At 38.1% G+C, this 14,249-nt stretch overlaps 1 protein-coding gene across 1 annotated transcript in view; it reads right to left on the bottom strand.

Moving 5' to 3' along the window:
• NDUFV2 (NADH:ubiquinone oxidoreductase core subunit V2) overlaps nucleotides 1–6,101 on the bottom strand; it is a 29,097-nt gene extending 22,996 nt beyond the window's left edge. Inside the window, exon 1 of the mRNA XM_039845858.1 lies at nucleotides 5,946–6,101. Coding sequence (XP_039701792.1) covers nucleotides 5,946–5,999 — 54 coding nt within the window. The 5' untranslated portion in view covers nucleotides 6,000–6,101. The remainder of the gene's footprint in view (nucleotides 1–5,945) is intronic.
• Between the last annotated feature and the right edge of the window lie 8,148 nt (nucleotides 6,102–14,249).

Here is a 14,249-nt window from a genome sequence, read left to right as displayed (position 1 = left end):
TAAATATTCTAATGTCCTGATTTTATATTCAGTATATTAAACTAGTATTAGTAATGACTTTTTTGGATTGCAAATCATGGCCCAGACCTTAACTTATAAAGAAGTTTTTCAAAATTTCCAAGATGCATACTTTTACTACCTGATAAAATTAAACTTGTTAACCATCATAGCTACCTAATTCTGCAGCTTAATCCCAAACAATTGCTTCTCTACGGAAAGAATTCATAGATTTGTCTTGTATGTCTACAAGTAGGTAGGTTTAACCCGTTCATCTCTGAAATGATGAAATAAGTCTGCCTACTACACCACTCCGCAAGGAACCTATTAACACTTCTTAATGCAGATAAATGACATTTTATTATATTTTGTCAATTTGCTATTCATGACTTTTTTAAAATTATGATCATGAAAACATCCAAGTGCCCTTTTCTCCCAGTCTAAATTTAGTCAGTCACCAAGTACTACCCATTATACCTAAAATGACTTTTATATTTTTTCCTGCTACTTCACATTTCCTGCGACTTTCCCCACTTGAAACTCTTCTCATCTCTCTGAGATCACTGCAACAACTTTTCAATCTCACCCTTCTCTATATCTCCAGAGTTTGTCTTAAACTATGATGGGCAGAGGCGGAGGAGTTAGTGGTGAGAATCAATCTAATTATGCTATTCACCTATTTAAGATAAGTCATTGTCTACAGAATAAAATCTAAACCCTGTGGTATTACAATACCAAGGCCTTTGTGACCTTTTCCAGCCTCATCTTCCACATGAGGTTGGTTATTCCTCGCCCATCTTGCCATGCTCTCACTTGTCACTGTCCTTGTACATGTAGCTACCTATACTTATATTAGGTAACTCTATACATCCCTCTCAACCATCATGACCAAGGTTAACCTCCTCTTCTTCCTCGTCTAAAGCCCCTGAACTGCCATCTCTTTTCCCTAAGCAAAGTGAAATCACTTTATAGTAACTATTAAATTTAAATCTTCACCACACATACCAATTTCCCTCAGTAAACTTGAGCAACTTCAGAAAGGTAGCACACGCCACACACACACACACACACACACACACACACACACACACACCAGGACTTGCAAATCAACCTAGCTTAGGCTCATACTACTTAATTTTGGGCATATCTGCCTGGGAATCTTCAGCTAGGTCACCTACAAGATGGGATAACACACAGCAAAATATCCGACACATAAAGCAGCTTTCCCTCTTACCCAACAAGGCAAAGCAAAAGCTGTTTAAACATGGTTAAGTCTTTAATGTTTGTTGAATGAAAGAAATTTCCTACAAAGTTGTAAATTTATAACATGCTTCCTGACCTGACTCAAAAAATGGTGAGTCAAGGTTTCCCAATGAAAAACTAGACCAACATGGTCAATGAACCTATAATTTATTATCCAAAGTAATGGCCTGGTACTAAACAGTGCCCGAAAAGAAGGGAAGTTCACCTATCTATAGCTTTGAAATGGAGATTGAGTTCACATCTTCAATATAAAGATCTGAAAAGTGGCCTACTGATTCTCACTGAATAAATTAAAAAATCTGTTTTCTCTTTCCCTTAAACTGTTTAAGGCTGTGGCACGCAGAGTAACTAAGCCTCAAAGATAACCATGTCCTAATCCTGGGAAGCTGTGAATACGTTAGTCATAATACTCAGCAAAAGAGAACTATGGTTGCAGATGGAATTAAGATTGCTAATCAGCTGGCCTTAAAATAGGGAGATTATGCTACATTATCAGGATGTGCCCAAGGTATTCACAGGGGCCCTTAAAATTTGGAAGTGGGAGGGAAGTCAGAATGACAGAAGCAGAGTCAGAATGCTGTGATGTGATTTGAGAGCTCGAATGGCCCTTGCTGGCTTTGAAGATGGAAGAAGGGGGCCATAAACCAATAAATAAAGGCAGTTTCAGATTCTCCCCTAGTCTCCAGAAAGAAATGTAACTCTGCCAACACCCTGATTTTAGCCCAGTTAGACCCATGTCAGACTTTTAACCTACAGAATCATAAGATAGTAAATTTGTGTTGTGGAAAGTCACCAAATTTGTGGTAATTTGTTAAAGCAATAGAAAATGAATACAAATATCTTTTTTAAAACAATAATTTTAAGAACTCCTTTAGAGTCCTTGAGCCAAAATGGAGACACCCTGGGACACTGCAAAATCAAGTTTAATTATCTCTAATAGAATGAGAAAACATTTCATTGTACAAAATTTAAACTTTAGAAAAAAAAAAAATGCCACCACAGAAGGTTCTACTTCTAGTATGGCTGAGTAGATATTAGGCCAAACCAATGAGTAATAACTATAAACTCTGGACAAATAGTTTTTAAAAAAGAAACCAAAAAACTTTCTGAAGGCATTAGAGAACAACGAAATACATGTAGACACAGGAGAGTCTATACTTAGAAGAAGCCAATGAGGGTTGAAGAGGGGCGGGCAGGTTCTTTACATCTTTTAGCCTGAAGACAGGCCCCACTCTATTTGGTGCTGGGCAGCTAAAACTCTTAAGAGAAAATCTGAAGCCTTAATGGCTTGAAGAACCACAGGAAAGTTTGGGACAATCACAGGCATGGTAAAGTGGGAAATCCCAGAAAAGGAAGAGCCAGAATAGAGAAGCCATGACCCCAAACAATGCATGTACATGAGGCAGATTCCAAGCAGTTCTGCTAAAAGACTGGATCAATATTTGAGTTGCTGCCCACAAGAGAGCTGACTTGCATTTGAGTTCAATTTAGTTAACTTCCGGCAACACCAACACTCTTTGGAGGATTAACAAAATCTAGAGCTTCTATGACATCATTCACAATGTCCAGGATACAATCCAAAACTACTCAACATTAAAAAAAAAAGGAAACAGAATCCATTTTCAAGAAAAAAAGAGACAATCAATAGAGATTACCAAACAATTTCAAAGCTGCTACAACCATGCTTAAGGACATAAAGGAAAATAATGTCAATGAATGAAAAAATAGAAAAAAAAAACTATGAAAAAGAAACATGAAAATTCTAAAACTGAAAACACAATCTTTAAAAATGCCACAACTCTCTCATCCCTACTAAACTAAGTATTGGCTTGGGAGTGAGACAGTTAGTTGTAGAGTGGTATCAACATTACAGAAAGCCACGGGCAATTATTGAAGGAAAGAGAATTAGCCCATTGTGACTATCATTGCTCCCTAATTCATAATTTTAGGCAATTCTTGACAATCACTGAATTAGTTATTACTGCACTTTACAGAAAAGAAAAATGGGGATCAAAGGGATTAAGAAATGTGGCTCAAGGTCACAAAACTAGTGTCTTCCAAGTACTTCCAGACACACTACATTCTTGATATTTTTAAAGTAATGATGAGATGACAAGCCTGTGGCCAAAGAAAATGGCAGACCGCTAATAAAGCAGAAATTATAACAGTATAAGCAATTTATTTGAAAATACAAATGGTTTCTTTAAAAGTTTAGCTTTTAGGGATTTTATTAATGGGACTTTTTCATTCACACTTTTTCTGATTTTTCCTAGGTCACTCTGATATCGCACTATTTGTAAAAGGTTATATAAGTTATAGGACATCTTCACAATGGAATGCTATGCAGCACTAAAAATGACAGTACAGAAATGTTTACTGATAAGGAAAGCTGATCAAAATGTATTATGGGGAAAAACAGGCTACGAAACAATGTGAACAATATCTGATAAAGAAAAATTTTGTAAGGTCTGTTAATTGTAGACATCAAAATGTTAACATTTTAGTAATTTCCAAGTTGATGAGACAATAGGTGATTTAATTTTTTCAGCTTCTTCTATCTGCTGTTCCTAATATTGTTTTCCTACAATGTATTATTTGTGTAATAAAAAATTAAATTTGTAAATCAAACTATCATGCAGTACACCTTAAACTTATACAGTGATGTATGTCAATTATTTCTCAATAAACATGGGGAAAAATGAAAAATTAAACACATTCATCGACTCAACAAATATTTATTGGGCACTTACTACATACTAGGTAATGTTTGTTTTTTTTAAAAAAAAAGGTAGAAACTAACATAAAACGTGATTAAAATTTTTTTCCAATACCTGAAGTTATTTTTTTCATTAACACTGATTTTCAATTTACATTTCTAATTTCAAATTTACATTTTGCCTCAAAAACAGAAGAAACTAAAATCTGTACTCTATTTCTATTCTTTCTACTAGTAAACAAGGTCTGATCCACATCATCTCTCACCTAGGTGCTTTGCAGGAGCCTCTTAATTAGCCTTCCTGCCTCTGGCTTCAATCAAACCTATTCCACCTTCAGTCCCATACAGTGATTCATCCAATACAGAAACTTGACCATGTCCTTCTGCTCCTCTAAAACTCTTCACTAGCTCTCCGGTGCCTCTAAGATAAAGTCTAATTCTTTAGTATGGCATGCATGCAAGGAGCTCCACGATCTGGGCCCTGCCCACCTCTCTAATTTTATCTTGGCACTCATTTTCTCTCCAGCAATGGAGTTCAGCAACACTGCTTAAGGCTTCTTATGAAGCTTTTTTTTTTTTGCCAACTATCAATAGCCTTTTCTTATGTTGTCCTTTCTACCTAGAATACCCTTTCCCCAATCCATCTGACCCAATCCCTAAACTGTTAATATTGCCTCTGGGAAAAATCTTACACCATCTTCAAACCAAATTGGATGATCTTATTCATATTTCTAACACTGTATTTTTACGCTGTATATCTATCTTAATTTAAACTTCCTCTTAGACTATAAAGTCTACAAGAACAGGGATTGAGTAAATGTGTTTCTTATCTGTAACACAGGGAAACAGTACCAACCTCATAAATTAGATTTAGAATGTAAATATTTAACACGGTGCTTGGCACATAGAGTACTCACTAAATGTTATCCACCATTATTATCCACATCGTTACCTGCAGTCTACTAGTGCATAGCCCACTGTAGGACCTTGAACATTTATTAAAAGACTAAACTCTGCAAAATGAAATGTTCCTATTTTACAACTAAGGATGCTAAGTGAGAAAATAAACAGCCAGTCACAAAACTAGTAAAGGCAGTAAAGTCAACATCCAAACTGAGGTCTAACTCTAAAGCCCCAAACTCATTCTATACTACTATGAATTATCTCCCTCTCTTTTGATAAGAACTGACTCAACCTATTTAACTGCAAGGACAAAAAGCTTCTTTCTTTCCAGTAAATGCCGTTGTCACTATCCCATTTCTGGAAACCGCATTTTTAATTTAACTTGACTGTTTCAACCTGAGATTCAATTTCCTTGCTTAAAATATGTACTTGGATTTCAAAAAACCATTCAAGCTCTAAAATCCTGCCGTACAGTATTTACGGTGGTTCTTTCACATAATTCGCTAAGATTATTTATCGAACTTTTCTGATAGGCAAAGTACAACTTCAGTAAATGAAAGAGTCACCCTTCTCTTGGCCTAAGGAAACGCTCTTAAAACAAGCCAGAGCCTACAATTCCAGAATTCTCTCCAGTACACTGCAGCTGGCAGCAACAAGGTCACTAGGCTTGATAAGCAAGGTGTCTCCTTTGGGGACGGGGATATTGGAAACAGATCTGGCAGACCCAGGACAGGCCTATGTTCCGCGCTAGAGCGAAACACCCTAAGACAGACCACCGAGAGACCCCTCCTTCATCCTCTCCTTCAGCAAATTAGGCGTACACGTCCCCCGTCCTGTGGAGGCCACGCATTCGCTGCAGTTACATTTGCTGACCCTCCCTCGGAGTTCCTCGCTCGGAGTGGAGCTGCAGCGGCCTTCCTGGGGAGAGGGCGAAGGCCGCGGCGTCCTTGCTGCCGCCTGCAGGCCTGTCCAGAACCCGGAGGTCCCGTGTGTTCACAATAAAAGGTGGCAAGGAGAGCGGGAGAAGGACGGCGGCAGTGCCCGGGCTCATTCCGAGCCTCCTTACCCACTGGTAGGTGAGGCCGGCCGCCCGGGCCCGGAGCACCGCAGAGAAGAACATGGCGGGCCAAACTGTTTGCCTTCCTTGCCTTCCACGGCGGCGCCAGGAGAGTATCGCGAGCGAGCCCGGGACGCACGGCGTGCGCGCTCCCAAGTCAAGCCTACCGCGTCCAGGTCGCTACGCCGAAGCAGCGGGGGCGCGCGAGGGCGCGCGGGGGTTGCTGGGGCCTAGTGGGCGGAGATTTCCCGGGATGAGGAGCGGAGTAAAGTACCAGCCCCCGCTCTAGAAGGTCGGGTCTTGCTGCTAGCCTGTTCTCCTTGGTTTCCTTGGGTTCTTAGGGAGTGAAATGCGTACCTGAATTTTGGAGTGAGATTCTCTCCTGGAGAGCCATGTGAGGATTTAATTATCTTTTTTTGTATTGTGGTTACTTAAAAATTTTTTATTTAATTCCCTCAAAATCATATTTTATAAATTTTGGAATTGAAGAGAGGGCTGCACCATGTGAGCTACATACGCATAGACCTTGGTTTCCATTCTTTTGCTTTAGGGATATGTGCCGACACATTTAGGGGTGAAATAATCTGACATCTAGAGTTTGCTTCAGAATAATGGAGAGTGGGAGATATAAATTAAACAGGATTGGCCATGAGTGACTGTTGAGGCTGCGTTGTAGTTCTCATTACTCTTCATGGTATCGTTGTACATGTTAGAAATTTTCCATAATAAAACTTAAAAAATCCACTTCTTTCTTGGTGTGTGTTTGGTCGTCTCAGAAGATTCCAACAAGCAGTTACTCAGTAACAGCTATAATATGCACAGCGCTGTTTCCCTCTGTGAAGAGTTTACCAGGCACTCCTGCCTCTTGATCTTTCTCTGCTTTGCCTTATTTTCTTGTGTGTCATATCCTGTACTCACCCTCTTTCCTTTGCCCATTTTCTTTGCTATAATAAACTTGTGACTAATGTCTGGAACTTGCCCAGCAGTACAGGGATTTTTAGAATTTATCTCTTATTTCAAAACACTAAAATATTTTGTTGCAACTCCTCATGAATCATACTTTACAAATTATGGAATTAAAGTTCCAGAGGGCTGCCAGCCAGTGAGGAAGAAATAGACATGAAATGCCTTGGTTTCCATTCCTTTGCTTTATCTTTTATATTAGTTTGCTTCTCCAAAATTGACTGCAGAATTTCCCTTTTAAAAAGAAAATATTCTGGCCTTCAATGATGATTTAAATTATTTTATTATAAAGTTACATAAGTATATATAACCCCAGCACTGTTATACATATAACACTGTACTTCTAGTTCTTAAACAACTAAAACCAAAACATCACAAATTAAGTACATACAAACTTACAAATGGATGATACTGACTGATAGGGCATTCTTTGAATCTGGTATGCATGCTTTTGTTGCATTCTATTAGGGCCTTTTCTGACCTCCCAGTCTAAACTAGTCCTCATGGTAGCTTCTCTAAATATGCCCGCCACTACTTTCATTACCACATTTACCAGGAGATTGTAACCTCCATGGATGCAGAAACCTGCTCTTCCCAACCTGTTTAGTTCAACAACTTTCAATGTACCTGGCATATGGAAGGCATTCATTATTTGTTGACTGAATGAAAATCTGCACACAGGACAAATATTTGGCTTCTCTAAAAGGGTTGTATATCTCAGGTTGGATTTATGCTTATATGTATGTATATCAACAAGAGATCTTTTTGCTACAAGTAACAGGAGACCTAACTAAAGCAAATTGAACAGTGGTGTTTATATTATCTCACACAAAAAGAATTCCAGAGGTAGAGCAGTTCCAAAGTTAGATAATTCAGTTGCTCAAGGATGTCCTCAAAAACTTGAGTGCCTTTCATCTTTCTACTAGGCTGTGACTCACAAGATAGCTGCAGCAGTTCCAAGTATTATATGTAGATGACACCATCCAAGAAGAGACAAATTTTTACCTCTAAAGTGTTTCAGATGTTTCTCCAGCAGACTTCTCTGTCTCATTGGCATACCTATCAGACCAGCATAGACGTCAGTGACTTCATTAACCCTTGATTAAAATCGGCTTGATTATATGCACCTATGGCTGCCTGGTTAGGTATATTTTACTATTTAGACGAGTGCTGCTACCATAAGCCCAGAAAAGTTGGCCCTCATTATAATGGTCAACCCTTTAATTAAAGAATGTATGTGTGGGGGGAGGGGGGTGGGGGGGCGTGGAACTAGAGGAGCTAGAATAATGACCAAATGTGGGAACTTCAGCTCATAGTTCAGGACATAGTATAATGAAAAACATGAGGTTTGTAATCAGAAGGACTTGGATCTGAATTCTGACTTTATCACTTATTAGATTCTGTGAAGTTTTGGTCCTCAATTTCTGAAAGTACAATTAGAACATTAAATCATTCAGTTTATGTACAATGATTAGCATGGTTCCAGGCACACAGTTCTTTCTGATTTTTAACAACATGGTCCACTCTATCTGTGGAACATTTTAGTCATGTATTCTAAAATTTAATTATGTCCTAGGCCACATCCTACTTATGAAAGCAGCCTCAGATGAATCATGATGTACTCTGCCTCTCATATATGCCTGTTCTAGCAATACTGACCAGCCTGCATTGCCGGGTTTTCTAATGAATAATGTGAAATGCAGTTCCAGTCTTGCTTTGAGGGAAGAAGAAGAATTAAGAGCCAGTTGTTATAGTCATAACTTGAGGGGAAAAAAGAATGGGTTACTGCTGGATGAGTAAGAGAGTGTTTGAGAGCGGCCTAGGAAAGTAGTTCAAGCAGAAAATTTGAAGATCCAAGGAAAAGTGATATGGTAACAATGGTACACTGAAGTGTTAGGCCTGTTTCATGCTGTTTCGTACTGCAATGAGGGTGGATATAAGGGTAGTGAAAAACTTTTTCACGATCCTTCCAAATTCTTCTCAAGTTAATCTTGGATATGTGGGGCCAAAAAGGGAAATGAAAATCAAACGGCCAGTAACTTAGCTATACAAACTTTAAGAATAAACTTTAAAAAAATAATAAGCAGAATCACATCTAAGCCATTATCAGATTCAGGTCACTTGTGACTTACCTACTGTGGGACTGAATCCTAATGGCTTCCATGGCTCAAGTGAAATTTCCTCTCAGAATCTGATAAGTACTCCCCTAGCAAGTAATCAAAGTAATTAACACTAAATATAATTTTTGCCTAAGAGATTGGCAACATTTTAAGATTTCTAACTGCTAATATTGGTAATGTGAGGAGCCACATCATCCAGTGATCATAGTAATGTAAATAACATTAGCCTCTCCAGAGGATAATTTGGCAATATGTATTCAGTTTGTTAATATGCATACCCTTACTTTACCCAGCAATTTTACTTCTGTGAATTTATTCAAAGGAAAAGTATACAAAGTGATATGTATAAATATGTTCATCACAGTATTATTCATCCTGAAATCCTGGACACTGAGTAAGTGATTGTTATCAACAGGGAACTGATTAAATTAGTTGCAGTACAGCCATACAACGGGGTGTTACTTTGTAGATTAAAAAATAATAATTAACATTGATATTTATCATAAAGGAAAAATGCCCATGATATGTTAAATTTAATTTTAAAAATTTTACAAAACACCATGTGTAATGGGACTATACCTTTTGTATGTGCATAGAAAATAATATGGCAAGGTATATATCAAAATGTTAGTAAGAGTCCTCTCTGGGTGATGGGATTTAAAGTAATTTTTATTTTTTCTTTATACCTTTTGTATCATCTGAATTTATTTACATTAACGTGTTATTTTTATTACAAGAAAAAATAGTTGTGTTCATTTTGAGAAAAGTCTAATAAAGGAAAACTAAAAGTGAAAAATTAATACATAATTCTCTTCTACACTCGGTTATTTTTAGTGGCTGAAAACCTCTTCAGAGTGTACTTCCTTTTACTGCTATTAATTTTCATTTCAGTTTTTAATATAGGGCATCAATGAGTGTGGGCTGTGAGGAGGGAAGTGGGTCAGTTCTTAGGCGTTTTGGGCAGAAGGAACAGCTTAGGACTCTCTCCCAGGCTGGCTGCTCCTTAAGACCCTGTGTACATATGAATTCATGATTTCCTTGACCAGTTACAAAAAGATTCATATAAAATTTCTTTAAATAGCCAATTCTCCTTGCTCATGTAGAATATTCCTTGACTAAGAAAAATCATATTGCATCTCAGTAGCTTTGTATAATTGTGTGATGTGGTATAAATAGTCTAAGCCGTATAATGAAAGAGTGATCAGAGCAGGGTAAAATTGGTCAGAAAAGTTTTTCATTCATTCATGTACTGTACAAATATATTGTCGACCCCTATTATGTGCTGGGTACTAGGGCACTAGAAATTCTAAGGCAGAAGATCATAGTCCCTTCTTGGGAAAACCTTACACATTTCAGAGAAACGATTATAAATATCAAATGGATATGCAAGATGAAATGAGAACTTAGAGAAAAGAGTGCCAAAGTCTTCTTGGGGGCATTAGTGTTGGACTGACACTTGAAGGTTATGTAGAAAGTTTTCATCTGAAAGATGTGAAAGGTAAGTATTGTTAGAGTAGCTATAAGTTCAAGGTGGCAATAACCTCCTCAAACTGATTCTGCTAATAAAAAAGGTTAGGGGAGATGTTTCTCTCTTTCTTCTGGGGCCACTTCCTACCAGGTAATTTCAGTGCATAACAACAAAGGCCCTTGATGCTGGTGCTGGGACCTTCATTATCTCTTATAGAAGGAAGATGATTTGGCAGGGACTTGCACGCTACTGTGTGTTAACTGCTGTGAGTTAATGTCAAGATGGCATGTGAGAGAATTTTTAAGCCAGCTAAGAAAGAGCTATGGTACCAGGGAGGTGGAAGGACAGGAATTGTATGAATTCCAAGGTAACATGATTTAATGAGTCCTGGTATCAGCATTTTAGAACAAGAAAACTAGAAAAGATCTGGTCCAATTCACTCACTTAACAGGTTAAAAAAAAAGTTACTGAGATTGCCAAGATCTTAACAACTGGTTTCTTCTGTTTAAATACATTATTAAATGAAATGTTCTATATAATGGTGCTCTTATATAGAACATTAATAGGCAGATTCATTTTGTTCTTCTAGATAGTAGAGAAGTAACACTGTTCCATAGCTATAGCTTGTTTCTTGTGTTTACATAGTCAAAGGTCAAAAGCTGACTAAGAACAGATGAGCCCTTTCCGTTTGCATCATTTTTCAACTTTTCAAAGGACTTAAAATAAACTATCATTTTCCATTATTTACTTAAAGGATCTGTTTTGCAGAATTCGTAGCTCTTGGGAACCCCCCTGTCATTCTTGCGAAGTACACAATCTGATTCTTACTCATCTATCAACATCTAAGGAATGCTAAAATTAATATGCATGGTTTAAATCACCCAAAACAGAAACAGAAGACTGAATTGGCTAGTAATATTTGTGGCTTTCCACAAATATCTTATTTGGATAGAATCAGGAAATCACTCTTTCTTGAAATAGAGGAAATGATAGAGATAGAGATAGAGATAGAGATAGAGATAGAGATAGAGATAGAGATAGAGACAGAGACAGGGGAAGAGACAGAGACAGAGATAGAGATAGAGATAGAGATAGAGATAGAGATAGAGATAGAGATAGAGAAAAGAAGGAGAAAGGAAGAGAGGAAGAGAAGTAGAGGAAGAAGGAATGAAAGGATGAATATCAATTCTAAGACCAAGGATTAATTTATCTGAATAAAAAAACTTCCTTTCCTACCCAGCTTTTCCTCTGAGGTAAATACTGACACATTTTTAAAATCCACTTCAACCCTAGACTTCTAAGGGCTTAAAAAAATTTACAGCTGATCTTGTGAAGAGGATTTACACTAATTTTTCACATAGGTTCACTCCCCTGCTGGACTCCAACTTAAAATCTCTGTGAGATGCCACTTTCCACAGTACATGTAGCACCGAAAACCTTGTCGATCAACCTCTGTAGACAAACCTAGATTCTAAATTCTACTTGCCCAATGCATATGCTATAAAGATGATTCTGACAGTAATGGCAAATGTAGATTCTACTAGATAGAGTTTGTAATTTGTTCATCTTACATGTTTCTACAGATTAGCATTTTGAAAGGTATTGGAAAATGAAGATAACAGAGCCAGTAGGTGGAACGCCTTTGTTGATGTTTGATACTCCGACAATAGCAAAATTTCTCCTTTTCATGACCAAGTACTCTCTAAAATGGCATATTTTGTTAAATGTATAACCCAAGGGGGAAAATGTCCTAAGAGAGACAGACTTTTTCATTCATTAAACCATTCCTCAACCCATTCGATGTTTGCTAAGTTCTTTTCGTGTGTCAGAAACAGGGCACCGAGAGTTGAAATGTCAAGATAAAGGATACAGTCCTGTCGTCAAGGAGCTCACAGCTGTCCTGCTCAGTGCCTCAGGAAAGAACTAGATATAACTTGTTGAAATGGGATACATTAGAGAAAGTTGGGGGAGGATGGGTAGGACTTGCAGGTAGACTTGCTCACTGGCAGGATGTGAACACTGGGAGCTCAGCTACAGCTGTTGGTGTCGAGAGAAAATTAGGCTCCAGGGCAGTAGCAAAAAGGCGTAGAACAAAAGATTGTACAAAAAATTGTAGTTTGTGTCAGCAGTCGTCTTTAGAGATCTGGCCTGCAGGAGTCAGCACCCTATCAGATGGGGGAGCATGGTAATGGTGGATTCAGGTTGTGTTTGGATATCCAGGCAGCTAGGCAGTGAGAAGGAAGAGTGTCAGCAGAGAGCTGGATGCAGACACTCAGAGTCAGAGGGAGCCTTCCATTCTTGGAGGATGAGCTGCCAAAACAAAGCAGGGGCCCAGTCCTAGAGACTGGCACTGACCAGGAAACAACACATGGACTCAGGCAACAGGAACAAAAAAGAAGTGAGTCTAAGACCAGGTCCATGGAGATAGAAACGAAGAGCATGGGCTTTGGAATCTAAGACTATTTGGTTTGAATATTAGCCTCCTAACTTTCAAGAAGGGTGACTTTGATTAAGTTGTTTCTGAGCTCAGTTTCCTCATCAGTAGAATGGGGATAATTGTATTTCCCTCACGAAGCGGTGGAAGGATTTTAATGATAACGTTCAAAGTGGGAGGACGAGGGAAGTGTATGACTGAGGAAACAGGAACATCCCTGAGAGGCCTATGCTTTCTGCTAGAACCAGAACTTGCTTCAAATGCAGAAAGAAAGTAATAGTGTTCTAAGAAACATGAATGATCAAGGAACCCATCATATCAGCCAACCGCTTTTGCTAAAAATGATGCGTTCCAGGCAGAGGAGAGGAAGCACTATAACTGAGATCATGACTGGGGTTTTTGAACAGGCAGGCATTCCTGAGAAAAACCCATATGTATGTGGTGTTGAACTCCCAGTAAGGCTCAGGTACTAACCAATTAAGATGCACACTGGCCAGTATGCTGGCTGGGAATCCCTGCCTGCTGGTTATCAGCCTCATCTTCAGGGGTATGTCAAATAGTGCTGTGAATGCCTATCTATGGGTGTTTCAGTTAGTAATTAATATGTAGAACTTATGGAATGTTCTATTTCCAATAGACATTTATTAAGGTAAATTTATATTAAGTAGCCCCGGTAAAAAAGAGGGGAAATTACAAAAAAAAAATAAATAGGAATCTTCTGAGAAATATAGCTATTTAATCATAACACTTATGATACTTGTATCAAACATTAAAGTTTGTCCTTGAAGTGACCTAGAAATCTAGAGGAGAAAAATATCAAGCTGTGCTTTTCTCAAAAGAAAACTGTTTGCCTTATCTTTGGGTTGAGAGAGATATTTTTTAATGATATGGACTTCTCAATAATTTTTTAGGATATTGACAAATAAAAATAGTCGCTAACTATTTTTATATAGTTATAAAATCAACACAGAGCTTGATTTCCTTCAGCAAAGCTGGGCGAAGATATACGCCCCACCTCTGTCCAAGCAATGTCCAGTGAAGTCCCAGAGGGAGTGCTTGTGCTCTTGCTTTGGCCTCTTGACCTCCTAAGCCTTTCTACCTCTTTATGGTAAAAGCCAAAACTATGAGTGGGTTCCATTGCTGCAACAGAGTCCAGCTATAATCACCCAAACCAGCCTGAAAGGTCCCAAGGTAACACTAGGGAAGTACAAATGTTTATTTTTAAGCAAATTATCTTTTTTTTTCTGGTTTTATCAAAAAGCTTTGGTAAAGTTTGGTGTTAAACCATGTGTAAATATAGTAACCTCTGAAGAATTTGGCAAAGGATT

Source organism: Pteropus medius, unplaced genomic scaffold (assembly GCF_902729225.1).
Source record: "Pteropus medius unplaced genomic scaffold, Ma_sr-lr_union100, whole genome shotgun sequence".
In the NCBI taxonomy this organism is placed as follows: domain Eukaryota; kingdom Metazoa; phylum Chordata; class Mammalia; order Chiroptera; family Pteropodidae; genus Pteropus; species Pteropus medius.
The sequence above is the reverse complement of the archived record's forward strand: the minus strand, read 5'-3'. Positions and strand labels throughout refer to the sequence as shown.